Source organism: Eubalaena glacialis, chromosome X, assembly GCF_028564815.1.
Source record: "Eubalaena glacialis isolate mEubGla1 chromosome X, mEubGla1.1.hap2.+ XY, whole genome shotgun sequence".
NCBI lineage: Eukaryota > Metazoa > Chordata > Mammalia > Artiodactyla > Balaenidae > Eubalaena > Eubalaena glacialis.
In genome coordinates this window covers 89,873,391-89,900,907 of record NC_083736.1, presented here as the reverse complement: position 1 = coordinate 89,900,907, position 27,517 = coordinate 89,873,391, and the positions used below count along the sequence as shown (strand labels likewise).

Sequence of the window (27,517 nt, the reverse complement as noted above, 5' to 3'; positions counted from 1 at the left end):
GTTTTAAATACATCCAACAACCCCTCACTACCACCATCACCACCACTCCCTACTGAGAAAATAATCACATACAAAGATTCTGTGCTGTTTTGGGATCCAAAATTCTCAACTCTTTCACTTTCTTCTTTGTAGGCAGGGTCTTCTTTTCTTCAAAAGCTTCTGCATTCTTTTGAACTGAAAGAAAAATGTTGATTCATAAATAATAACAGTGCTCATCCAAATACACAGAATCACATTAGTAAGGCATATTAACTACATTAATAAAGCTCATGCCCAAATCAATAAATGGGTTTATTTCATTAGTTCAAGGAAGAGGATAAACATAAAAATATAGACCTGTTTAGAGGTTTCCCTCCAAATTAAATATCAGCACTTAAGCAGAAAAGATAAGCCAAATAGAACCAAAAATCAATTGCTGCTTCTTACCTAATGTGCAGCATTAATTACTCCTTAACCAGGTTCCTACAGCAGTACTGGAATTAAGTATATAGTAAAATCTCCCTAATTTGGACTAATTGAGGAAAAAGGCAGATGTGCATTTATCCTAAAATATGCTAAAATTTAGGCAGGTCTTTAATTCAGTGAAATTGCTTTAAAGATATCTAAGGTAACTTTAACTGCTAAACAGGTTGCCATATAAAAACTCCTGCTGAGACCGCTTTGAAGAATAGACATGAAACATTTGCAAGTTAGACAACAGTTAGCACCTATTTGCATACCCATAATTAATAAACCTCAAAGACATGGTCTTTTCAGTAAGTTCCCTTTGTCTCCCTCACCATTTTTTAGTGTTCTTTGCTTTCTTTGAATGAAAGATTTATTTATGCTATATTCAGAAGGTAACCCTTGAGTTCCAAACAGTTAAAATGTCCTGAAACCGTGAGGAGTGGCAGTGCCAAGGAGGGGCTTTAGACCCCCATCACTTCCACCAGCCCTCTCGCCAAACAAGCCATCCCCCAAACCAAAGTGAAAAACAACATCCTGTCTGCTAAGAAAATGAAGATTTATGTCAAATCCCTAAACCCCTCCTACATAGAAATTCTACAGCTACCACTATATTCCTGTGTTGGCAGTTTACCTCTTCTAATATAAAAACAGGGTTGTAGGTAATGGGAAAAAATATGAGAAAAGTAAAGCCAACATTTGTCAGTCAAGTAGAATGATATGCTCTTGGCCCCAAACTCTTGCTGCTAAATTTCATCACTAAATCACATGGCCATCATCATGCTGTTTCTTTATTACTTTTAAAAAATATAATGTCATTTTGAGGCAATCAGTATTTATCTGATCTTTGTTAAGGAGATCACAAATGAGTTACTGATTTTCTTGAGAGGAAAAGTAACCCACGACCACAGTAGATTTTTTGCTAAGCTATGTGTTCACAGATGTGAGCATCTGGAAAAGTTTCTAGAAGGCATCAAAATATTGTGGGTCCATTAAGACACCCCCCTTTGTTTTACTGGTGCAAAATATATGAAAATTAACTGAACTTACTACAAAAATAACAGAAAAAAACAATTACCTGAATAACTAAATTCCTAACAGTTAGTGCTAAGCTCTCTACAAGTACGACCAATCTAAAGTGATGGAGAGTCCAATCCGGCTAGGTAATTACACTTGACAATCATGATCTTATAGGAGTGCCAAGTAGTTTGCCATGTTTATGCAAGATAAGAGAGTTATTGGTCAACTGGAAGAAAAATGACTTTTAAGATATTCTTTTAAAACCATCACAAGTGTTCCCCCAAAGGATCTAAGACTACAGTGTCTCTCCTATAAAATAATCAGCATTTTAATTTATCCTAATTTTCAAGCCACTCCCAGCTTAAGACAACTCTATATAAAGAAATAACAGTCCAAGAGTCAGTCCTTTTGTCAATAAAAAAATTATCTGAATTGTATTGAAATTACTTCTAGTATCATTCAGAAATGCGTCCTAGTCAAACAGATTAGTCAAGAAAACTGTCCTAATCTTTCAATATGCCTTAAATCCCACTATGGGAGACTAATTAACAAAGTACATATACAATGAAAATGCTATAGTATGAAAGACATATTAAGATTATCCTGCAAACTAACAGACTCCTGACTAACCCAGGCATATATAATGCTCATTTTGTACGACTTCATATTTTTGCTTTTTTTAAAAAGTATATTTCAACCTCTCCCCTTTTCACATGAACAGACTGTTTAAAATTAAGATTAGATCTCTTAAATATCTTGAGTTCACAGTTTTGTTTTCTGAATCCTAATATATTTTCCTTGTATTATACAATTTGGTTTTATCTTGGGTTCAAGAAATGGTAAGAATTCCATGAGTGGGCACTGCTGTTCTGAGAATCATTAGAGCAAAGCTAGTTTAAAATAACTCCTTAACTAGACAGGCTTTCAGAAACAATAATGTTTTCACCAGGATCAGTAGATATTGACCAGTGGCTATTATCACCTTTGGCTTTCTTGTCTTTGAAAGCATTCCTTAGCAATCACAACCACAGGCTTAGATAAATATAGAATTTGAAGAGAGGCAATGATGTATGAAACTTATCTATATAGTATTGAAGCTTTCCTATATTAAAAAGTTCCTGCTTTCATAATGACTAGAAAATGCCACTTGTCCTAAGATGCTTTTATTTCATATATGTTTCTAATACTTACAAAACTTAAATATTCCATAACTTAATTTAAAAAATGGATAATCCCATAACTCGATTAAAACTCAAATAGATATCTCTCCAAGGAAGACATACGGAATGGCCAACAGGCTTATGAAAAGATGTTCAACATTGCTAATCATAAAGGAAATGCAAATCAAAACCACAATGAGATATCACCTCACACCTGTTAAGATGGCTATTATTTAAAAAAAAAAAGATAAGTGTTGGTGAGGATATAGAGAAATTGGAACCCTTGTACACTATTGGTAGGCATGTAAAATGGTACAGCCACTAGGGCCACTAGGAAAAACAGTATGGAGATTCCTCAAATAATTAAAATAGAACTACCATACAATCCAGCAATCCCACTTCTGGGTATATATCCAAAAGAATTGAAATTCAAATCTTGAAGAGTTATCTGCACGCCTATGTTTACTGCAGCATTATTCACAATAGCCAAGATATGGAAACAATCTAAATGTCCATCAAAGGATGAATGAATAAAGAAAGTGTGGCATATACATATAATGGAATATTATTTAGCTTTCAAAAAGAAGGAAATCCTCCGAAAAGCCAAAGCAATCTTGAGAAAGAAAAACGGAGCTGGAGGAATCAGGCTCCCAGACTTCAGATTATACTTACAAAGCTACAGTAATCAAGACTGTATGGTACTGCCACAAAAACAGAAATATAGACCAATGGAACAGGATAGAAAGCCCAGAGATAAACCCATGCACCTATGGTCACCTAATCTATGACAAAGGAGGCAAGAATATACAATGGAGAAAAGACAGCCTCTTCAATAAGCGGTGTTGGGAACACTGGATAGCTACATGAAAAAGAATGAAATTAGAACACTCCTTAACACCATACACAAAAATAAACTCAAAATGGATTAAAGAGCTAAATGTAAGGCCAGATACCATCAAACTCTTAGAGGAAAACATAGGCAGAACACTCTTTGACATAAATCGCAACAAGATCTTTTTTGACCCACCTCCTAGAGTAATGAAAATAAAAACAAAAATAAACAAATGGGACCTAATGAAGCTTAAAAGCTTTTGCCCAGCAAAGGAAACCATAAACAAGACAAAAAGACAACCCTCAGAATGGGAGAAAATATTTGCAAACGAAGTAACGGACAAAGGATTAATCTCCAAAATATACAAGCAGCTCATGCAACTCAATATAATTAAAACAAACAGCCCAATCAAAAAATTTGTGGAAGACCTAAATAGACATTTCTCCAAAGAAGACATACAGATGGCCAGCAAACACATGAAAAGATGCTCAACATCACTAATTATTAGAGAAATACAAATCAAAACTACGAGGTATCACTTCACACTGGTCAGAATGGCTGTCATCAAAAAAAATCTACAAACAATAGATGCTGGAGAAGGTGTGGAGAAAAGAGAACCATCTTGCACTGTTGGTGGGAATGTAAATTGATACAGCCACTGTGGAGAACAGTATGGAGGTTCCTTGAAAACCTGAAAATAGAACTACCATATGACCCAGCAACCCCACTGCTGGGCATATACCCAGAGAAAACCATAATTCAAAAAGATACATGCACCCCAATGTTCACTGCAGCACTATTTACAATAGCCAAGACATGGAAGCAACTTAAATGTCCATCAACAGAGGAATAGATAAAGAAGATGTGGTACATATATACAATGGAATATAACTCAGCTATAAAAAGGAACGAAATTGAGTCATTTGTAGAGATGTGGATGGACCTGGAGACTGTCATACAGAGTGAAGTAAGTCAGAAAGAGAAAAACAAATATCGTATATTAATGCATATATGTGCAATCTAGAAAAATGGTATAGATGATCTTATTTGAAAAGAAAAAATAGACACAGATGTAGAGAACAAACGTAGAGAACAAATGTATGGATACCAAGGGGGAAGGAGAGTGGGACTGACATATATACACTATTTTTTTTTTTTGGCTGCATTGGGTCTTAGTTGTGGCACACGGGATCTTTCGTTTTAGTATGTGGGCTCTTCATTGCAGTGCGTGGGCTCCAGAGCATGCAGGGTCAGTAGTTGTGGCGCGTGGGCTCTCCAGTTGTGGGGCACGGGCTCCAGAGTGTGTGGGCTCTGTAGTTGTGGCGCACGGGCTCCAGAGCGTGTGGGCTCTGTAGCTGTGGCACGAGGGTTCTCTAGTTGTGGCGCATAGGCTCAGTAGTTGCGGCATGCGGGCTTAGTTGCCCCACAGCATGTGGGATCCTAGTTCCCCTACCAGGGATCGAACCCTCATCCCCTGCATTGGGCGGTGGATTCTTAACCACTGGACCACCAGGAAAGTCCCTGACATATATACACTATTGATACTATGTATAAAACAGATAACTAATGAGAACCTACTGTATAGCTCAGGGAACTCTACTCAATGCTCTGTGGTGACCTAAATGGGAAGGAAATCCAAAAAAGAGGGGATCTATGTATACGTATAGCTGATTCACTTTGCTGTACAGTAGAAACTAACACAACATTGTAAAGCAACTATACGCCAATAAAAATTAATTTAAAAAAAAAAGAAAGAAAATCACTATCCTAGAGTACACAGAAAAATAAATAAAGAAGGAAATCCTGCCATATGCAACAACATGGATGAACCTGGAGGACATTATGCTAAGTGAAATAAGCAATTCACAAAAGGGCAAATACTGCAATGATTACACTTACATGAGGCATCTAAAATGTCACACTCATAGAAACAGTGTAGAATGGTGGCTGCCAGGAGCTGGAGGGAGAGGGACATGGGGCATTACTGTTCAATGTGTTATACAAGTTAAATAAGTTCTACAGATCTGTGGTACAACACTGAGCCTTACAGTTAACAATACTGTATTATGCACTTAAAAATTTGTTAAGGGGGTAGCTCTCATGTTAAATGTGTTTATAACAACAAAAAAATAAAACTTAAATTTATTTTAAAACAAAGTAAATTATAGTGATTCTATAATTATTTCAAATTACTTGAATGAGACTAGAGATGTTTTTTTAATTCTCAATACAAAAACTTCAAAAATTGATTTTATCATCAATGGCCCTATGATCCTCAGGTTCACAATGAGGCCTCCAGTCGTATGTGATCTCTCCCTGTACAAATGAAAACCCATATAGCCACTGGGCTTAAAACCGATGGATTAAATTAATTTGCGTGCTTAAATTGGCAATGCTAATCGACCGAATAATGATGAAACATTATAAAATACTGTCTGTAGGAAGATAATGATGTAATAATAAAGACATTTGTATTATTATTAAAGATATGTTAACATCAAGATACTAATTATCTAAGATAAAATGCCCACTGAGTATTCTTATATTTCCTGTAATACATGGATTTTTACATGCAGTTGTACTATAAATTTATTCCTTTACAGCTGAGGGATGATCATCAGCATAAGTAAAGTAAACATGGTTACATTCTTTCCCCAATCTAATTTAGGCAATGTTCAGGAATCCCCTATTAATTTCCACTATCCCAGTGGATACACGGAACATGTGTCAAGATGTTCGTAATTTGTAGCAAATATTAAGATAATATAAATGGGTAACACTGAATGATTTACATGGTGATAACTGCCATAAATCATAATAAAACTTTTATAACTAATTTATCTCAAAATTCCTGTGAGAAAGATTGATTCCTAAAGTCGGCATCAATACTATTCATTCATTCACTCATTCATCCAGCAAATACTTGTTGAACACCTACTATGCGTTAGCCTAGGGTGAGCATACAATGATACACAAGACTTAAATGTCTACTCACATGTCTTTAGTAAGTGGTCATAGGAAAATTACTAATTGTGGAAGTATCTCCAAAAGGTATATAACAATTATAATTTCCTTATCCATAATAATATAGCTTGAACGAATACCTGCATAGCACTCAGCAAATCTCCTTTTTGTTATTGGAAGCCATAGTTCCATATTAGATAACACTGTTATCTTCAAATCAGCATCAAGGCTGATGTGTTACATCATAGAATAAGGAATATATGAGAACTTCCCTGGTGGTCCAGTGGTAAAGAATCCGCCTTCCAATGAAGGGGACACAGGTTCAATCCCTGGTCGGGGAACTAAGATCCCACATGCCACGGGGCAACTAAGCCCATGTGCCGCAACTACCGAGCTCAAGCGCCTCAACCAGAGAGGCTGCGTGCCTCAAACTACAGAGCCCACGCGCCCTGGAGCCCGTGCGCCCCAACTAGAGAGAGAAAACCCGCACGCTACAACTAGAGAGAAGCCCGCACGCCGGAACGAAAAAAAAAAGATCCTGCATGCCTCAACGAAGATCCCATGTGCTGCAACTAAGACCCAACGCAGCCAAAAAAATAAAGAAAATAAAATAAATAAAATAAATATTTTTTAAAAGAAGGAATATATGGAAAAGTAAAGTATAACACTTCCTATTAAGTGCACTATATACAAAGCCAGGGTAAATAAAGCTAATAATAGTAGTGCTCCAAGCCACACTGAAAATTTATATAGCTTCATGCATACATATATGCACGTATATTCAACAAGTAATGCCCAACTGTCATTTTAGATATATCATACAAATAAAATAATTGTGATCGCCTGACATATGTACATATTTTGTTCACATGCATACAATTCCAGAAGTGATTCTAACTATATGGAAATAACTTTTCATGTATTAGTTGAAACAGCTGTTATTTTAGCTTCAATTAACAATTGTTAAAATGAGTGCAACTATGACAATGGCAGGCAGGGAAAATCTACTATGATTTCTGTATGATAGCTACAACGATTTTTTCATTTAATTGTTATCTTCCACTCTCTTCAAACCATCTTTATCTTTGCATTTCTGGAAATATTAAACAAACACAACTGAAAAATGCACAAAGGCTTATATACGTATATATACATATATATACACACACGTATATATACATGTATATGTACCTGCATACACACAAAAGAGGTAAGTGTACTAATGGTAATAACTAAAACAATAATAATAGTGGTAGTAGTACTAGAAGTAGCAGTAACTACAACCACAAACATCACAACCCCCACCAAAATCAACTTTTATTAAATATCTGCTCTGTGCCTGGAACTAACTAATTTAATTTTTATATCACCTTATATGATAGGTATTACCATTGTCATTTTACAAAGGAGGAAACTAAGGAAGAGAAAAATTGAGTCATTTGCCCAAGGTCGTATAGCAAGTAATAAAAGGATGCTCAACCTCATCAGTAAATCAGGGAAATGCAAATGAAAACAACCAAGGAAACACCATTTCACACTCATCAAATCGGAAATCACAGAAAAAGTCTCACAATACCAAGTATGGATGACAAGGTGGAGAAATAAGGATTTGATTGTGCCAACAATAGCAATAAAAATCAGGACAACCTTAAAATAAGCAGTTATTAATGCCAAATATATTTAAGGTCTGCTTACCCTGAGTATACCCCAATCCTTCCACTTACAGGTCAAACGATCAAGGAGACAAGGATGTTCATTGTAGACATGTTTATAACAGTACAAAAATTGGAAACAACCCACATGACAGGGGTTATGAAATGGGTAAATAAATTGTGGTATACTAATATAATGGAATACAACCCAGTATTTACAGTGACAGTGCTACAACTAAATATTTCAACAAGAACAGATCCCAAATACAATGCTGAATGGAAAAATAAAAGTGGTGGAAAATGGCGAATGCAGTATATTAGCATTCATCTAAATTAAAACACATATTAATCTTCTGTATTATTTGTAGATGAGTATATATATACATACACACACACACACACACACACACACACACACACATATATATATATATACGAAAAAATTATAAAAACATAGAATAGATACTCAGCAGATTAATGACGGTGTTTGTCTTGGAGGAGGAAAGTGATAACCAGAATAAGTAGAACGCTTAAAATCTCAACTTTATCTCTAATGTTTTATTTCTTTCAAAGCAAAGATCTGTAGTAAATAAGACTAAATGTTATTAGCATTTGTTCATTCTGGGAGGCTGCTGCATGGATGTCTGCTATATCGGCCTGTGCAAAGTACCTTTTTTTTAACATAAAAATAAAAGTATGGCTAGATTGATTCTTAAATATGTCCATCCTTTTTTACAGTTTACAGACTGTTAGCCTCAGCAATCCCAAGGACCAAGTGTAAGCAGGAATCAGAAACAATAGAGAAGAGAATGATAGAGAAAAAAAAAAAAAATACTGGTGAAGATTAGTCAGTTTGGAAAGCAAGCACAATTTTGTTTTCGATTGTCTGTGAATCCATTTTGTGAGGAATAACACATTTGTTTACCAAACCTTGGGAGGAAAGGCTGGTGCAATATGCACTGGGAAATTGCTTCTCTGTCTCCTCTTACAAGAGCCGCATATTGCAGCTGTGAAGCTTCCCCTCTCTGCATTGCCTACAGCTGTGCACTAACTACAGCATGCCACAGAAAGGTAGATTTCATCCTGACACCTGCACAGTACCTGAAGCCATAGGAATGGCATTACCAGGAGTGTTCCCGAAGTTTAGAGCACATTGCACAAGACTAATGTTTCTAATGGTGGGAATCACACACACATACTTTGTAATGATTTCCTAATTAAGGAGCAAATCTTACTGGTTGTATTTTAGAGAAGAACCCCCCAAATCAGGCAGCACATGTTACTGCAAATTAACATCTGCATAACTAATATACTTGTACACCTGTTCATTAAACCAATTCCTGAACACTGCTAAATGTCACCAGAACACTATGTTTAACAACGTGCATAGCTAATGTTGTATATCTTCAATTGGGCCTCAATAGCTAAGCAGGTAATGGATATTTTAGGAAGGACAAATAAAGTTAGCTTAGAGGTTTTAGGGAGAGTTTCCCTCATTTGAAATGATCATTTAAATGCCAAAACTCAAGTATGGTTTTTACTTCAACCTCGTACTTGACAAATGAGGTGGTGGGAGTTCTTCCTGTTAACCTTTAATCTCTGTGAGTACCTGACTCAAGCTCTAGTAAATCCCTTTACCCGCAGCTTGGCTCTGGCTTTGCTACGTAGGGACTGATGTTTCTCTGGCCATCCCATACACTCAGAGGACCTCCTGTTCTGTCATATTTCCTAATTTCTTGTCACAAATCAATAAGTCCAGCAAGAAACCCCCAGAGCTAAGTGTGTCAAACAAAGAGGAGTATTGAGAAAACATCACAGGAGGAATTATGATGCTAAAACCCAGTGCCACTGGGCTAATAGGGCATTTCTTGTTGAGCATACAGTTTGGGCATTCATCATATCCAGGTTTTTCTTTCTTAATGTGGTCCATCTCAGACTGGTACAAGTCCTGCACACAATTCAGTTTAATGCAGAAGGCAATTAACCTTGTTGAGCAAGAGTGAGCAAAATAACACCCTGAGAGAGTTGGAGCCAGAGCCTCAACTTGACAATGTAGGATCTTTCAGTCTGGGTTTCAAGTATACCTGAGCATGTCTAGAAGAACGTCAGTGTTCTAGATCCCACCAGGGACTTATTCAAACGACAGAAACCGGGAGACTATGTATCCTAAAAAGAAACTTCTAATCTCCTGGATATTTCCACTTGATTGTCCAATAATTGTCTCTAATTTAGCACATCCCAAACCAAACTCCTTGTCTGACTCCCAAACCTGCTTTAGTCTTTTTCTCGACAAATGGCAACTTAATTCCAATTGTTCAAGCAAAAAAAAGGTGGAATCATCACTGACTCTTTTCTTTCACAGGCCACATCCCACTCTTTGGCAAATCCAGCATTTGATCACTTCTGATCACCTCCACTTCCTACCCAAGGGTTTCAAGCCACCGTTACTTCTAGCCTAGGTTATTGCAGTAAACTAATTAGCCGTCTCCATCCTATCTTTGCCCTTCTTCACTATATCCTGTCAATTCATTTTATTCCACTTTTCAGAACCCCCCCTATGGTTTTCTGTCTCATTCAGAGTAAAAACCAAAGTCTTTACAGTAGCCTAGAATGCCTTGCTTTGTTTATTAAATTTATTTTTTTAATTTTATATTGGAATATAGTTGATTTACAATGTTGTGTTAGTATCAGATGTACAGCAAAGTGATTCAGTTAAACATATACACAGATCCATTCTTTTTCAGATTCTTTTCCCACATAATTTATTACAGAATATTGAGTAGAGTTCCCTGTGCTATACAGTAGGTCTTGTTGATTATCTATTTTATATATAGTAGTGTCTATATGTTAATCCCAAACTCTTACTTTATCCCCCGCCCCACATTTCCCCTTTGGTAACCGTAAGTTAGAATGCCTTACTTTATATTCCATGTCCTCTCCTTAGCTACTGTGACCTCAGCTCCTACTACTTTCCTCTCATTCCTTCTCCTCCAGCCACACTAGCCTCCTTGCTGTTCTTCAAATATACCAGACCAACTCCCACAGCAGAGCCTTTGCACTCGAGGTTATATCATCCCCAGATCTTCCCCCACTTCTTTCAGATCTTTGGTCAATGTCACTTTCTCATAGAGATCTTTCCTGATGATGTGCTTCAAAATCATAACTCCTCCCTCTTGGCACTCCTTTCCCCCTTTGCCTGCTTCATTTTTCTCCATGGCAGTTATCACCATCTGACATAATACATGTCTTCTTTATTTATTGTCTGCTCCTTCCACTTTGATGTCAGCTCCATTTAAAAAAGGTGTTTGTGACTGTTTTGTGCACTGTTACATGCTAGCACCTAAATCTGTGCCTGGAAAAGAACAGGCCCTCCAATTATTTCGGAATTTATCCATATATATATATTTTGGAATAATCCATATATATTCACATTTGTGCACAATGATTTACGTCTAAGGTTATGTATTCCAGTATTGTTACTAGCAAAAGATTACAAATGTTCATCAATTGGAGACAGATTCAATAAACTATGGTACACTGGGCATTGTTTGGTTTTTTTGGGGGTTTTTTTTGGCCGCACCACGCAGCATGTGGGATCCTAGTTCCTGGACCGGGGATCGAACCTATGCCCCCTGCAGTGGAAGCACGGAGTCTTAACCACTGGACCACCAGGGAAATCACTGGGCATTGTTTTTAATAGCAAAAGGTTTGAAATGACCCAAAAGCTCATCAATAGAAGACTGCCTGATTAAACCATCGTGTGTCCCACTCAACGGACTACTCTGCTGCTATATCCATGACCAAGGAAGCTCTTTATGGAATGATATGGAATGATCTTCACAAATATCGTTAAATGAAACAAACAAGGTATATAAGACTGTACAGCACATGCTACCATTTATGGGGAAAACAGAGGAAAGAATATTGATATGTATTTGCCGGTATATATATAAATGTTTCCGGGAAGATTTACAAGACATTTATTACATTAGTTACTTCTAGGGAAGCAACTAGGTAGCTGGAGGAACTGATTTCTGTGTAACTTATGAAGAACTAGAGTGAGAAGCTTAGAGATTATATCAGGGACCCAAGGACTCAGAGAAGTCACCAGATTTTTAAAAAATGGTTGTGCGGACTGGAGCAATATACTCATAAGAGGCATAGGCTTGATGAGGAAGCCCAAACCAAAGAACATTAGCTGACGAAGTGTGATCACCGCCACCCCCACAGACTCCTGGAATGAACCAAGAGAACCTTTGAAAAGCAGTTGAGGCAAATTCTAGGAATTGTGTAAGTGGCAGTCCCGGATAGGGCTAGATAGTCAATACTTCAGGCTTTGCAGGTCATACAGTCTCTGTTGCAATTCTATTCAACTCTCCCATTGTCTCCCGAAGGCAGCCATAGACAATGAGTAACAAACAAGCATGGCGGCTTTCAAATAACACCTATGTATTTACAAAACTAGGTGGCAGTCCGGATTTGCCTTCTGTAGTTTACCAACCCTTGACATAATAAGTGCTCAGTAAGTATCTAGTCATCCCTTCCTTTTGTAACTGAGGTCAACTTATTCTTGCTTCAACTTTTGAAAATGTGAGTAAATGTTCAACCTCTTCCCTGCAAAATAGCACCTAGAAGTGCCTTACTGTAACTGTTGATTGATAATTCTGTTTTTCAAATAGCGTTCACGTAATCAAACACATTTATACTCCTGATGTTTTTTTAAATGTGTCAACCCTACGGGGATCAACGATTTAATCCCAGACCATAACTGTCTCTTATTTATTCTCTGTATATTCTCATATGATTTCATCATATGTCTACACGTAAAATGACCATAAAAATAAATCAGCCTTAATAAAATTATGAAATTAGCTTCTACCATCCCATCAATATCTGGGTAGAATGAGAGCTCATAAGGAGCTAAAATGTTTGGTAATGTTTCACTTGGGATACACTGGTTTATGAAAAGATGAAAATCCGAGTTCTATAAAAAAACACACATAAATCAGAACTTTGAATTTCATATAATACAGTTCTCTTACTTTATGTACATAAAAATATTACTGAGTATCTCAATTTGGTTTGTTACTGGCTGAGCTCAATGGGAAACAACCACAGTTACATCGTCTCTGTTTTCCCCTTTCGGATTCCAACTGGTTTCAATTTTATCTTTCAGCAGTAATTTTCTTTAGTTCAGAAACCACATCAGTGTATTTTGTTGAAGGCAATCGAAGCATTAGAAAAATTCTGAGAGGGTAGGAGAGGGGGTATCTGAACTTTTCATTTCTTTCTTTATTTTAAGTCAAGTTTGGTTTGTTGGTGACTTTCTATTTCAAAGTAGTAAGCAATATGTGAGATTACTCTGGAAATGTTGGAAAGACATGTTCAGAACAAAATTTGAATAAGCTTAGAGTTATCCTGTTCTTAAGACAAACAGATTCATAACCCTCTTCTATCCCTACCTATCATCCTGTTATACTACCAAGAATGTCGAATGCTTGACCCTACTCTCTCATCTACTTATAATCTGGATTGGAACACACCCATAACTACAGAATCAAAATGTCAAGAGCTCTATACGTAGGGCCTCAGGACCTGTATCTCTTAACAACTCCCCAGGTAATTCTGGATATCAACAAGGTTTGGAACAACTGCTCTCTGGCATATAATACAACACTCTGTAATAGCTCAATAATCCCCAAATTGAAAACTGCAAATATCATCAACAGTAACCTATGGAAGTCCTGTTTGTAATTTCTTCTACAGCTCAGAATCTAACACTGAAGGCAACACTTGCTCAACAGCTGGGTACACAGTAGTGACAACTGATGAGATTTTAAAAGAAAGAGAATGATCCTCATGGCACACTCTTTACTTTTATTTTTATTTTTTTCGGCCATGCCACGTGGCATGTGGGATCTTAGTTCCCCGACCAGGGATCGAACCCGCACCCCCTGTACTGGAAGCATGGAGTCTTAACCACTGGACTGCCAGGGAAGTCCCTATTTTTAAATCAATTATCAACTAGATATATTCCCTGAGAGCAAGGATCTTGCCATATGTTGCTTGCTATAATCTATCACTCTAAGTACATAGAAGTACATAGAAGTTTTAAGAGTAAATAAGAATGTATTTTGTACATTAATTAAAAATATGTATATACATAATACATTAATAGATAATACTAAAATTATTATTAGATACCAGGGCCTCTCTTCCCTTTTATAGATGCAGTTATCACCATGCTAGAAGAGAAAGGAAAAAACAATGATTTGTTGTTGAAAGGAAAGTGGAAGATAGTTGAAGACAGATCCATCGCTGTTTGATGTAAACATGCTCCTTTTTTATCATGTCACCGAAAACAACCAGAGCAGGTAAGGCTTGGAATATGCAAAATAGGGAGAGTTAAAATATTTTATTCCATGAAAACTAGAGTTTTCAAAAAAGGGAAAATTCAGTCTAACCAAAATCCACAGTTGAGGTCAACAAAATGATACCTAAGCAAGCACACCGGAGCTTGGTTTCATTGCTTTTGCACACCAGGTAGCCATTTTAAAGATTGTATGCCTCAGACCAATAGATCTCAAGAACCAAACTCTAGTGAAAGTACATAATCCCTAAAGAAAATACTCTATTTTATGCCAAGGTCAACTTCAGTTATGTTCCTAGCTAGTAGCATGTTGATATCACCTATAAACAATGAGAATAATGATAACCTGAGTTCAGCATGTAAGCTATTCATCAAAATAAATTAAATCAACTTCTATGAAATCTATTCCATAGATGCACTTAGTTTAATATCGAGGCATTGATAGCCATAACTGGCGTCTATGTGTGAGTGTGCACATCACTAAATAGATCATAGTTGGGTGGCTTCTGTTTAACAATGAGCTTCCATGAGGTACTTTATTCTACTAAATGCCAGAAACAGTTTGGGTTGTAAGCTTTTAAGAACTTTAAAAAAAGTTGTTGGATGAAGGTCCAGCTATAAGAAACTCTGTCTCCTGTGAGAGCTATCTTTTAATAATACTATATTCAGTGCTGTAGAGCATTTTTAACATAACTACAAAAGATACAGTATAAAACAAGAACATAAGCCTAATAGTTTATTGTAGAATAATTGGTAATTGCCTTCTGTGTACCTTTTATTAGTTTTTGAGCCTAACAGGTAGATAATAGAGGTCCCTGTATTGTTTATAGAGGCATATATAAGATAAAAGCAATGTTTAAGATTAAATACTAAATCTCAGAGCAAAGCAAAACTCAATGTATCAATACATTGCATCCTCATTGCATTGCTTCCCAAATTCTCTGAAATCTGTAGAATTCAGATACAGCTATCACCATATAAAGTCAAACACATCTCATAAAGATTAGAATGAAATCTACATTATGTGTAAAAAAAAAAAAACAAACCTCAGAAATCCCTTGAATTGAAGGTTTTACCTGAAACGTAAAAGAGAAAGTAATAACCCAGGTAAGAAGCAGCTGCTAATAGTCACAGACAGCAAATAAATTTGACTGGATGAGGACAGCAACCTGCTGACTCTTTTTCCTAGCAAACTATTTCAAACCTGCTGTGCTCGCCATTAGGCTGGCCTTTACTTCACCCCAGCCACTTCAGTCCCATCACTGCGGGGGCTCACTGTGGCCTTACTCATGGCTGCCACCAAAGTGCGCCTCTGCTTTCAGCCTGGAATACTTTGAATGTGAACTTAAGCACTGGTCATAACTACAGAGAGGGAGCAGGAAGTCAATACATAAAATTTGGAACAGAGGTGTCATAAAGAAATATAATCAGGGACTTCCCTGGTGGTGCAGTGGTTAAGAATCTGCCTGCCGATGTAGGGGACACGGGTTCGAGCCGTGGTCCGGGAAGATCCCACATGCCGCGGAGCAACTAAGCCCGTGCGCCACAGCTACTGAGCCTGTGCTCTAGAGCCCGCAAGCCACAACTACTGAGCCTGCATGCTGCAACTACTGAGCCCACATGCCACAACTACTGAAGCCCGCACGCCTAGAGCCTGGGCTCTGCAACAAGAGAAGACACTGCAATGAGAAGCCTGTGCATCGCAACGAGGAGTAGCCCCCGCTCGCCACAACTAGAGAAAGCCCGCAGCAATGAAGACCCAATGCAGCCAAAAATAAATAAAATTAATTAATTTAAAAAAATTTTTAAAAGAAGAAATATAATCAAATTAAAAGCTTCAAATTGGCTAGTAAGAAATGATAAGACTCCTATTTCTTCCTGGAAAATGGTGCTAAAATATCAGGTAAGAAAAACATGAACTCCAAAGTTGGGTGTAACAATCCATGAAGAGGAATGAAAGAAGCGCTAATATATCTAGCTTTCCACTCAGAGCTCATGGAGATAAATCTGAAAAGACACTTAAAAGGTCAGAGATTACATCTGATATCTGGTGTAGTATATTTAAAAGCCAAGGCATACAAGATACAATAGGAGTAAGTAAATATAGAAAGCTAAACAGTTATACTTCTTTAAAATTACCCTTGAAGTTCTGCCTCTAATACATATGTATTTTAAATATATTAGGGGTATGACATGAGTTACTGTGCATACTGTTATTCTGGGTGTCTAATATAGATGAAAAGATTACAGGTTCCAATTTTAAGCAATTTTTTGCCTATTGTCTACCTAGGACAAGTCTACCTAAAGTCAGAAGAATATGACAGGACTCCCAAAGGATTGCAAAATAATTTGAGCTCACCTCCCTTCACATCTGTGCTGTCAAACCTATATCTATCCATTAAGACCCAAATAAAGTGTCACTTTCTCTATGAAACCTCCAATTACCACTACATGGTTTGCCTCCTACATCACTGATAAGGTACTTCCACATGTTGTCCTACTTAACTAAGGCTCATGTATGCATCTTTTTGCCTTCCCTAAGTTACAAACTCACAACTTTGTGAGGGAAGACAACAGGTTTGGTATAAATTTGTCTCCCACATCCATTCCACCTCCCATGGTATCTAGAAAATGATACTCAAGAAATATTATGTGAAATATGAGAGTGGAAAATGATGAGGGTGCAGGAAGAGAAATGCGAATTTGACGATCTTCTGTCTTCAAGATGTAACTGAAGCCTAAGCGGAGATTGAACAGTCAGTGAGAAAGAATCCAAGACAGAAGATTAGACCCTGGGGATGATGCCTGAAGTCGTGGACACAGAGAAGAACAGCCAATTAAGAGGACAAAAAGAATAACCAAAAAGGTGTGAGAAACAGGAGACAACATTGCCCCCACAGTGAGAAAGGAAAATGTTTCAATAAGAAAAAGTAATCAACAGTGTCAAACATAGCAAGAAGGTCAAGCATAGACTAAGCCCTGAAAAAAAGACCAGAAGAAAATAGGCCATTTCAGACCATATAGAGCAATTTCAAGAGAGCAATGACAACAGAAGCCGTATTACAGGATGCAGGGAAGAAGTGAAGGGAAATGGCGTAAAGACCACTCACTTGAGAAGGTAGGAAAAATAACCATCTATAGTATGAAGGAGACAGAAACAAAATGACTGAATCCCAGCTTGGCATAAGTTTGCCTATTACAAGAAGGCACCTGATTGTCAAACTCAAGAACAGCTTTTATGCCCAAAATGATTTCAGAACAAACCCAGCATACAATGATTTACTGGACAAGATCAATAGAAACTGTGCAAAAGAGATTATACTGTTCAGCGATCCATGTTGCATCAATATCTATAATGGAATGAAACAAAGTGATACAATGGCCCAAAGCTTCCTGGAATTGCTCGCTAATGAAATCAAGCAGGAAAAGAAAGTCCACATAGACAGTAAGCAAGTACCCCACCCTCTTTTTACTGATGATGAAAGAGCATTTTCCAGGGTCATAGTAAGAGAAAAGTAGTATTTAGCAGTACCACCAGAACTAGATTGGAAATTACTGTTTAGAGAACTAAATGTTTATACAGCAAAGACCCATAAGGTCCTGTCAACATCTACGGCAAAGAAATACAACTCCATCTATCTGAGTCAACAAATGAACGAAATTGGTATGTTCAAATGGTAAATTCTCCAGAAGCTGCAGCCTCTGACATTTTTATTGAAATACAAAGTTTCTGGATCACAAAGTGCTGATGAAGATTAGAACACTGTAATTCTGTCATATCAGGGCTAAACTAAAATATTAAGTGTTTATCTACAACATTAGCTGAAGGAAATAAACTGGCTATCACCCAGTTACCCATGGTGTCCTGAAGGTGTGAAATCTGACAATATGCAGACCTAATGGTAGTTTTTAAAGCTGCCCTCTACACCGAGTCCAGATGGACCAGCTAGGTAGCCTACCAACAAGACAGCAGGTGGCTTTCTCAACTTACTGACTGCATGTATAGTCATATTAACAGAAAATATTCAAATGAAAGAATAAAATTTGCTGGGCCAGTTTAGTTACAAAATCATGCTACCTCAAACAATTTCAGTGTGATACAATTAAAGAAATAGTTAAGTTCCTAGTAGGGGGCAAGATGTTACCCTAGGAAGGGAAAGAGTTCCATGAAACAGTCACTGACCTTAACAAACCTACGATATCCAACATGCTTGCCAAATTAACATTTTAAAGTTTTATTTAAAAAGTGATTGCCTATACCTTCCCATGTCTCTGTATGCCATGCATGAATTATTTAATTCATGATAGAATTAAAATCAAACATTTAATTTCCTTTCTAATATCCGCTATTATTAATGATATTGATTATTCTATTATTTCCTATCTAATGAGTGCCTTAGGTTATATATCTCCATCCCTTAAATCATAATAACTCTTCAAGGTAAATATTCTGTTTTTACTATAAAAAAACCTAGGCTCAGAGCAGTGAAGTAACTTTGTCCATCCAACAAGTAATAAATCTGGATTTCAAAGCTCAAGTTCATCTTCCTTCCACCACAGCAAGGTGCCTCCCATAGCGTGTTTGCCTATCATTTCATTAAGTGAACTAACATATGTAAAACATGAAGCAGAGGGACTGGCTCTTAATAGGAACCTTCTTAAATGCTAATTCCCATTCAATGGCCTCCACCAATCACTCTCAAATACTGCACTACATGCTACCTAACCCAGTGAGCTACAGAAAAGGGGTTCTGTAAAGTTACAAGTAAGCATACCAGGCATCCCAAATTCCATCTCTAAAGATGATAAAGGAAAAACCTCGTTTAACAAAAAGAACAGAAATGAATCCATGAGTCTATCCACTGATATATTTAATGGTAATTGAAGCATGACGCAATGACTTAACTGTTTCCTAAAGACAAGGGTGATTATTTGCTGGTAGTTTTCTGGGCTTGCCTTCCAGTGCATATGGTCATTATCAGTTTGAAAATACAGAATCTCGGTATGAATTTTGCTTAAGTAATTCCAGTAATTTATAATCCACAGTAAAAATGCACACTCAAAAGATAATATAAAACCTAGCCTTCTATACAAAGTGGAATGAAATTTCCCTGGCATAAAATACCTTTGGGAATGAGTTACCTCTTGGCAAAATAAAGAGTATCAAAATAATAACAAAAAACCTGTCAAATACAATAAGAGAGAAGACACTGCATTTTCAGCAGTTATTAAATGCTGGAGTTTACCACCACATAAAGACTCTTACAGCTACATCCTCAATATTTGGCCACATTAAAACCTTTTAAAGCGTGTAATCAATGAAACTGGAATGCATAAACACACATAATAAAAAAAAAAAAACTACTGCAAGCTGATCACTTGAAAAATGAGAGAACCATTCTATTAAATGAGACATAAACCAAGAAGTGTCTGGTCTTTTTTTTCTTCACTCCTTCCTAGAAATTGTCTTATTGCTTTAAGGTATGAAATTACATAACACCAGATATGGGTGATCTCACTATCCTCCAAGTCTATATTAATATATGTGTGTTGCATATATATCTATAATATCATATGCATCAATACAGGAAGCTACTGAATTACTCCTTATTACTAAAACAGTTCTGGAAACTTTCTCTTCAATGACTTCGAAGACCAAAGACTTCCCTGATAATCAAACCTATGCTTCTGACCAGCCTTTGGTTTTCCACACTGTATTCTCTACCTATTCCTTAAATATCAGTGACCCGTGCTCCCAGCTTTTTATTTTATATTTTCACCCTGTGTGATCTGCTCCCCTGACTTTGATCATTAATCTATGTGCTTATGTTTCTTGAATCTTTATCTCCAGCCCAGGCTTTTCCCCTGAGCTACAGACTCATAAATCCAATTTCTTACTTCTTCCACAGGACGTACAGATAAAGATGCTCCAACATGAACTCAAATCCAGTATAGTGAAAAGTGGTTTGTCTGTTCCCTACATGCGTTAAAGGCATCATAACCCAATTATCATACAAGTAAGAAACCATCAAGTCATCTTTGACCTTTCTCTCCCTAAGCCTACGCCACACCCTGTAAAATTCTGCTTCCCTTTCTACTGTCTTGTTTACAGCCTTCCACAATTATTGCTTAGATCATTCATTCATTAATCTATTTATTCTACAGCTATGCACTATGGTAGGCAATATGAATGCAAAAACGATTAAAGGACAGCCTCTGTCTTAGGAAAGAACAAATGAGTAACTCCAAAAATGTAAGGTGTATGAAAGAGCTATGAATTTAAAGTAGTCTCCTGGATTTTCATTTTGAATTTTTTTCACTCTACTCTGGTTTTTTCTACACATTCATGACTGTGGTTACCTTTGAAAAATATTATGATCCTACTACTTATACATGATTTTTTTCACTACCTTATAGGATAAAGCTTAAGCAATAAGCATGGCATTCAGGGCCTTTCAAAACCTGACTGGTAAGTAAAGTAATAGCCCCCAGATAGCCCAATGATCCAGCAATACCAGAGTGCTCACCATTCCTGGAAAAAGTCAGTAAATTCCAAGCCTATATGTCTTAGCTGAAAGCTCTTTATGTCCCACTCCTTCTGAGCCTGAAAACATTTGGCTGGGCTAAAATATCATCTCCTCTGGGATGTCTTCCTGAACTCTTCCAAGCAGAATTAATTACTCCCTCCTCTGGACCTCTACAGCTTTTTGTTCCTAGCATGGATATAGCACTTAATATACTGCCTTATCATTAGTTTAGATATCCAGCTCCCTAATTAAGTGTGAGCTTCTTAAAGCCATCAGCCATATCTTGACCATATTTGTATCACTGGAAACTAGTACCAACTTGGTACATAACAGGCATTTTTAAAACATGCTTGCAGAATTGGATGAAAGTACTACATGGCCAAACCATAAAATTCCTTAAAATTCTATGCATTAGAAATGAAAACATATTCTAATTTAACAAATTAAAAGCCAGCCTTTCCATAGTTATTGGACATCAACCCTTATATCCATAATTAAATCACTTTTAAGATGACACAGCTATTCATTGCTGCATATTGCATTTAATAATGGTGATTCGATGATTGATTTGTTTTCTATTTCCATCACTAGCATGAAACTTAACAGCTGGCATATGTGTTTCCCTGGTAAAACCCATTATTGGTGGCAGATAACAACTAAGACAGATTTTCCCATGGCAAAATCCTAGTGTCAAGTCACTCTACCTGATAAGCAGAGCCTCTGTGAGTGCTTCTAGAGTCTGAAGCAACTGCATGCAGGCAGCTTTCGCTGAATGCCCTCCAATCCTGAGCTGAAAATTCAGAAACCACACACATATACACAGAAGCACACATGCATTCATTAAGGGCCCGTTAGTACGATACTGTTCTATGTAGACTGAATTGATTTTTTTCTTGGTCTTCTCCCCACCTTTTTAAAAAATTTCTTTAGTGAAAGAGGAGGGGGATAATTAGTGAAATTAATAATTAGTGAAAGAGGAGGGGGATAATTAGTGAAAGTGGGACTAGAAACTATACCTGTTGACAAAACATAGTCCTTGGAATCACCTCTTAAATCACTGTGATTCTTCAATAGCTCATTACAATTTTTTTTTCCTGTTCTAAAAATGAGCATTAATATGTAACTAAGTTGGATCAGAAAAAGACTGGACACCACAATTTCTGTATTCAAGTATGAATGTCTCATGTTTAGGAAACTACAAGATAAGAATAAAGTCATTTTGAGGTGTCACGTGTCCACAAAAAATGGGTCACCTGAACTTCTGTTTCTGAAAGTATGGCAGAAGATATACCCTGACTTACGCCCCACTGAAAGAACTAAATGTGATGAATCTTTTAAAAATAATCTTAAAAGCATAATCTGGCCAAAAAGTAAGGAATACCTGGAGGCCAAAAACTGAGTGAAAGAACTCAGAGAGGTAAACATCAGTAGAGCCAGCTTTAGACCTTGAGTGAATTTGCTAAAGCCAGATGAACTTGAGCTTGTTTCCAAGGCATCAAGTATGGGGGAATGGAAACCAAGCCCAGGGCCTGATCAAAGTGGAAAGAGTAATAGAACATGGCCCTGAAAGCCCCAGAAGACTACAACTCAGTTTAACAGTAAATTAGAAATGAACTTGCTCATCTCCCAAGGGGCCTAAGAAGAAAACTGCCCACATCAAACCCTGGTGCTAAACAGAGAAGGTAAAAATCTTCTCTGAGAATTCCTAGTCAAAAACCAGTCCTCATACAGCCTGAATTCACACTTCCTCGAGTCTTAAAAAACTTAAGCCAAAATTTTAACATGATTCTAGGTTGGCAGCAACCTGGCAAAAGCAAATATGAATCTCCTCTGAAGGATATTAACTCTCACAGGAGGCCTTAAAATATTCCCACAGATAAATGTACAAGAAATAACATATTTAATATGCTTAAAGAAATAAGAGGGATTGAAATTATTAATAAAGAGCAAGATGCTATTAAAATACTAATACCAATACTCAGCAGATCTGCAAAAGATCCAAATGAAATTTCTTAAAACTAAAAATAAAAAAATTAACAATTAAAATTTTAAAACTCAAGAGGTTGGTTTACCAGCAGATGAAACAGAGATTAAGAGAGATTCATGAAGTGGAAGATACAGCTGAAGGAATGTTCTAGAATGTATCACTTAAGCAATAAATACATAGAAAATTTGAGAGGTTAAGAGAAATGTAGCATAGAGTGACAAGGTATAATTTTTATAATTCAATTTCCAGAAGGTCAGAAAAGGGTGAATGGGACAGAGGCAATATTTGAGGAGATAATGGTTGATAATTTTCCAATATTCCAGAAAGACACAAATACACAGATTCAGGAAGCTCAAAAAACTCCCAAGTAGGATAAATAAAAAGAAATCAACACCTAAGAATAGTGATGTAAACTCTAATACCAAAGATAAACAGATGATCTTAAGATCAAATACACAGAAAAGACATTACCTTAAAGGTAACAAACATAGAATGAGAGCTAACCTATCAACAACAACAGAAGCCAAAATTGGGGGACTGATCTCTTCAATGTGCTGAGAGAAAATAATAACCCAGAATATCTAGACAAAATATTTTTCAAAATAAGATATTAAAAAGGCATTTTCAAAAAAGCAAAACCTAGAACTCTGCCACCAATAGACCCTCACTAAAAGAAATTATAAAGGACATACTTTAAGGAAGGAAAATGACTCTAGAAGGAAGGTGGAAAATATATGAAGCCATGTGGAGCAAAGAAAGGGGTAAACATGTGGGCAAATCTAAACAAATAATGATGTCATAAAACAACTGCAACAACAATACCAGTTTTGTAGATGATGGTGTGCATATCCCACGACCCAGCAATTTCACTCCCAGGAATATACTTTAAAAGAATTTTCACCCAAGGCTAGACTGGCATTTCTAAGCCTACTGGATAGTTCCTCCTGGATGCTGAGAACTAGCAACCCAATCTCATGGTTTCCAAGACCCATTCATCACCTTCCTCTGAGCCTGTTCTTCCTCTCTCTTTCCCTCCCCTAGTTATGTTAAAAGTATCGCCATTTTCCCAGTCACATAGTCTTAAAATTCCAGACTCACCTTTAACTCTTACCTATACCCTATTACACAACAATAATAAGTTCTCTAGTCCTAGAGATTCTAACGTAAAGGGACAATTCTTATTCAGGCCCTCAGGCCCTTTCACCTTAGCAACTCCACTAAATGTCTTTAAAAACAGCTTTGCTCAGGTCAGTCTTCTAAGATCCCTCAATGCTTCCAAATTTCTTATCAGTTAAAGTCGGGATTTCTTAGTCTAGCAATTAAAGGCCCTCATAATCCAGTTCAAACATATCTTTCTAACACCATTTTCTGCCATTTCCTCTACAGTGCCCCCCTCCTTCCATCTCTAACATGAACTCTACAGTCTAGCCACATGTTAACACACCTGCTGTTGCCTGGGGAAAAGGACATTATAAGCTCCAGGTTTTTCAACATAAAATTTGTTCTGCTGAAAAAATTTTTTTTTTCCTTCTCAGCCACATTACTTAAATACCTGAATCTCACTCATCCTTAAAGGCCCAGCTAGCTTACCTCCACTTTCATGACATTTTCCACTATCTCCCATTCCCTCATTCCCTTAAAACCAGCACCACTTCATCTCAATCTCACCTACACGACTTTGGTATGTTTGGTATATTCTTATTAGCTGGGTGAATGTCTCATTCGTGAAAATTAAGCTCCTAGATGTAAGGGTCCAAGTATAACTTAATCATCTTGGTAGATCTCACAATGCTTAGCAAAGTAGCTTGCATGTAGCTTAATAAATATTGTTTGAATTGATCAATAAATTGGCCTTAAAAGCACATATTCAGTAATCACTATATTGATGCCTATAAACTGAATCATGAGTATCCCAAATCCCTGTTGTTTGTCAGTGTTTATTTTTAACCAAAGCAGCTAATGAGGTAAATGATAAAAAATCAGGTTGGCCCAACTTCTTCACAGGCTATCTCATCTCAGATGAAATGGGGAGAATGGTTCTTCTTTAGCCTAGGTAGGTGATTTTACTATAGAAATGAGCCATGGAAATGAAGCTGGCTGCGGTTTTCATTTTCTTTCTTGTAGGTAAATTTTTGAGCTAAGTATAGAAATCCCACATTATTCTTGAAAATATATTCAACTACTTAACAGAAATGTCCATCTAATTCAAAGGTTATGGTAGATATATCCCCTAAGCTATTAAAATTCCTTTGGGGGGCAGGGGCCAAAAAAAACCAGGGAACAAAGCAAGACAGTTTTACACCAGCAAGATCACAAAGAAATAGATATTATGAAATGTTAAACTAGAGAACAGATATCTGTGTCTCTTTCTATATATTTGAGAATACTTCAAACTCCAGATCCTGTAAACATCTGCTAAACATACACCCCAAACCCACCAAGCCAGCAGCTGTGTGATCTATTCATATTCCCACTACCACCTGGAAAAATGCAAATTGTATAGCCTTGTTCATAAAAGAAAATAAATAAATGTCTCTGCTGAATTTCTACACTCCCTGTATCATTAAAGTTAACAGCCCTGCCAAGGGAGATTATACAATTAAGAATTAAAATCTTAATGACTTAAATATTCTAATCAGTCTTTGATATCACCTTAATTATATGATAAAAGCCAGAAAGGGAGAAATGTGATGTCCTGTAGAAATTTAAAGTCTCTTTAAATCAATAATAAAAATGAGAGTGAAAGTATATTTAACATTTATATTATTCTAGATATACCATAGGACCAGACATTAAATATAGTGTTTTAAGAATTTATGTAAACTGATACTTTAAAAAATCATTCTGTAAACCTACAAACCATGTTACCTCCTTCCTGCCATACGACTGTTAATTCAAGACACAATATTCCACATAATTTGCTTTAAATTCAGCAAGTAACATTACTGAGAGTAATGAATGCATAGATAATCACTGAGAGAGTATGAAAAATAAAATAGAAGTAAATGTCAAGTTTTCCAAAGACGAGACAAATCAAAGGAGAAAGGACTACAGAAAAATCATAAATCAGATGGACATATTAAATAGGATCCTGAGGCAATGATCTAGTTTAATGTAACACTCAAAGAGCATAACAAAGTTCTTCTGTTCCCTTAAGCTAAGCGAACATCTTTGTATGGTTTCACAAAATTGACACATTTGAATAAAGTCCAAAGATGACTCCAGTTTCAATGTTAGTATTCCCTTTCCAGAGAGGGAAAAAAACAAACATGGTGCAATTATTTGTAAGTTGTTGATGTCTCATATAGATTGGGTCAATCTAAAAGAAATTCTTTAAATATACTCTCATAATTATGCTACTACTACTTAATGAACCAAGTGAGAATACATAATTATTCATAAAGCAAGTGGCAATAAAAGGAAAAGATGAATCAAAAAGAAGCACTGGTTAAAGAAAAAATACCTCATTTGTACATGTCAGGAAAATGTTTCAAAAAGCAAGCACTTGAATTGTCACTGTCATGTTAAAGAGGGAAACGGTACACCATCAATTCCAAGATATGTTTTAGAGAAAACTTAATAGCTAAAAATATAAGATTTTAGGAAGAAATATATTTGGAGAGAAGAGAGGTAAAAAGTATTACCTGTTTTCACTACCAGATATGGCATTGGTAATGAACAGAGAGGAAAAACTTCAAATGTCATTATGTTATAAACTTCAAGCTCTGACCTTATGCCTTAGCAACCTAACGAGTAATGTATCTTACAAGGTGGTCTAATGCGGTTTGGTAGGGAGGGACCGTACTCTATTATCAGCTTCACTGGAAACACCAGTAATTCAAACAACTTTTAAAGAAACAGAGCTCCCTGCACAATGCCTTGAATACAGTAAGTGCTCACTTAATGTATTGAGCATAAAAGAACATATCTAAGTGTGTTAACTAGGTTTCTGTTGCTGTAGCTCCGTGTATGCTGATTTCTAGAAAGGTCAATTATCAAGCGATGCAAGAGTGAAGAGAAAAATGTAAATGCTTAGGAAGAGGAAAGGAATTCGAATAAACAGGGTGATTTCAGAAAATAAAGTAGAACACGGAATGCAGGAGTTTTGAATTGAATTTTGAATTTAATTATTCAATTTATTGAATAGGTAGGAGTTTGTTTCATCAACTGTTATTTCCCAACTACCATAAAGATATGTTCAGAAAAATCAAAGAACTATTTATACACAGAACAAACTCTATGAAACTCCATAACCTGAGAGATGTTTTATGTTGAAAATATAAATTCAAGAAGAGTTTTGTTCATCTGTAGTACTCCATAGTGGATTATTAAAGTTATTGTTTAACCGAAACTTTCTGAGGTGGAAACAGATTCTGTTTTCTCACTAAAATCCCTTGTCTAATTCTGTTTGATATTTCAATTTCTCATTTTATTAACTATGTTACCAAAGCAACTCAAATAGAGTACTAATATATGGCTATTACACAAGTTAGCAGTATTTTCTTTATGTTAGGGCAGGTAAGTACTTGCTACTTCCTCATCTTACACACTAATTATTATT

General features: G+C 36.4%; 1 protein-coding gene across 4 annotated transcripts in view; it reads right to left on the bottom strand.

Annotated features, from left to right (window-relative positions):
• Positions 1–27,517, bottom strand: part of DIAPH2 (diaphanous related formin 2) — an 878,028-nt gene that overhangs the window by 474,261 nt on the left and 376,250 nt on the right. For all 4 annotated transcript variants that reach the window (XM_061179189.1, XM_061179191.1, XM_061179192.1 and 1 more), the window contains one exon: positions 73–174. In XM_061179189.1, the coding sequence (XP_061035172.1) occupies positions 73–174 (102 nt within the window). The remainder of the gene's footprint in view (positions 1–72; positions 175–27,517) is intronic.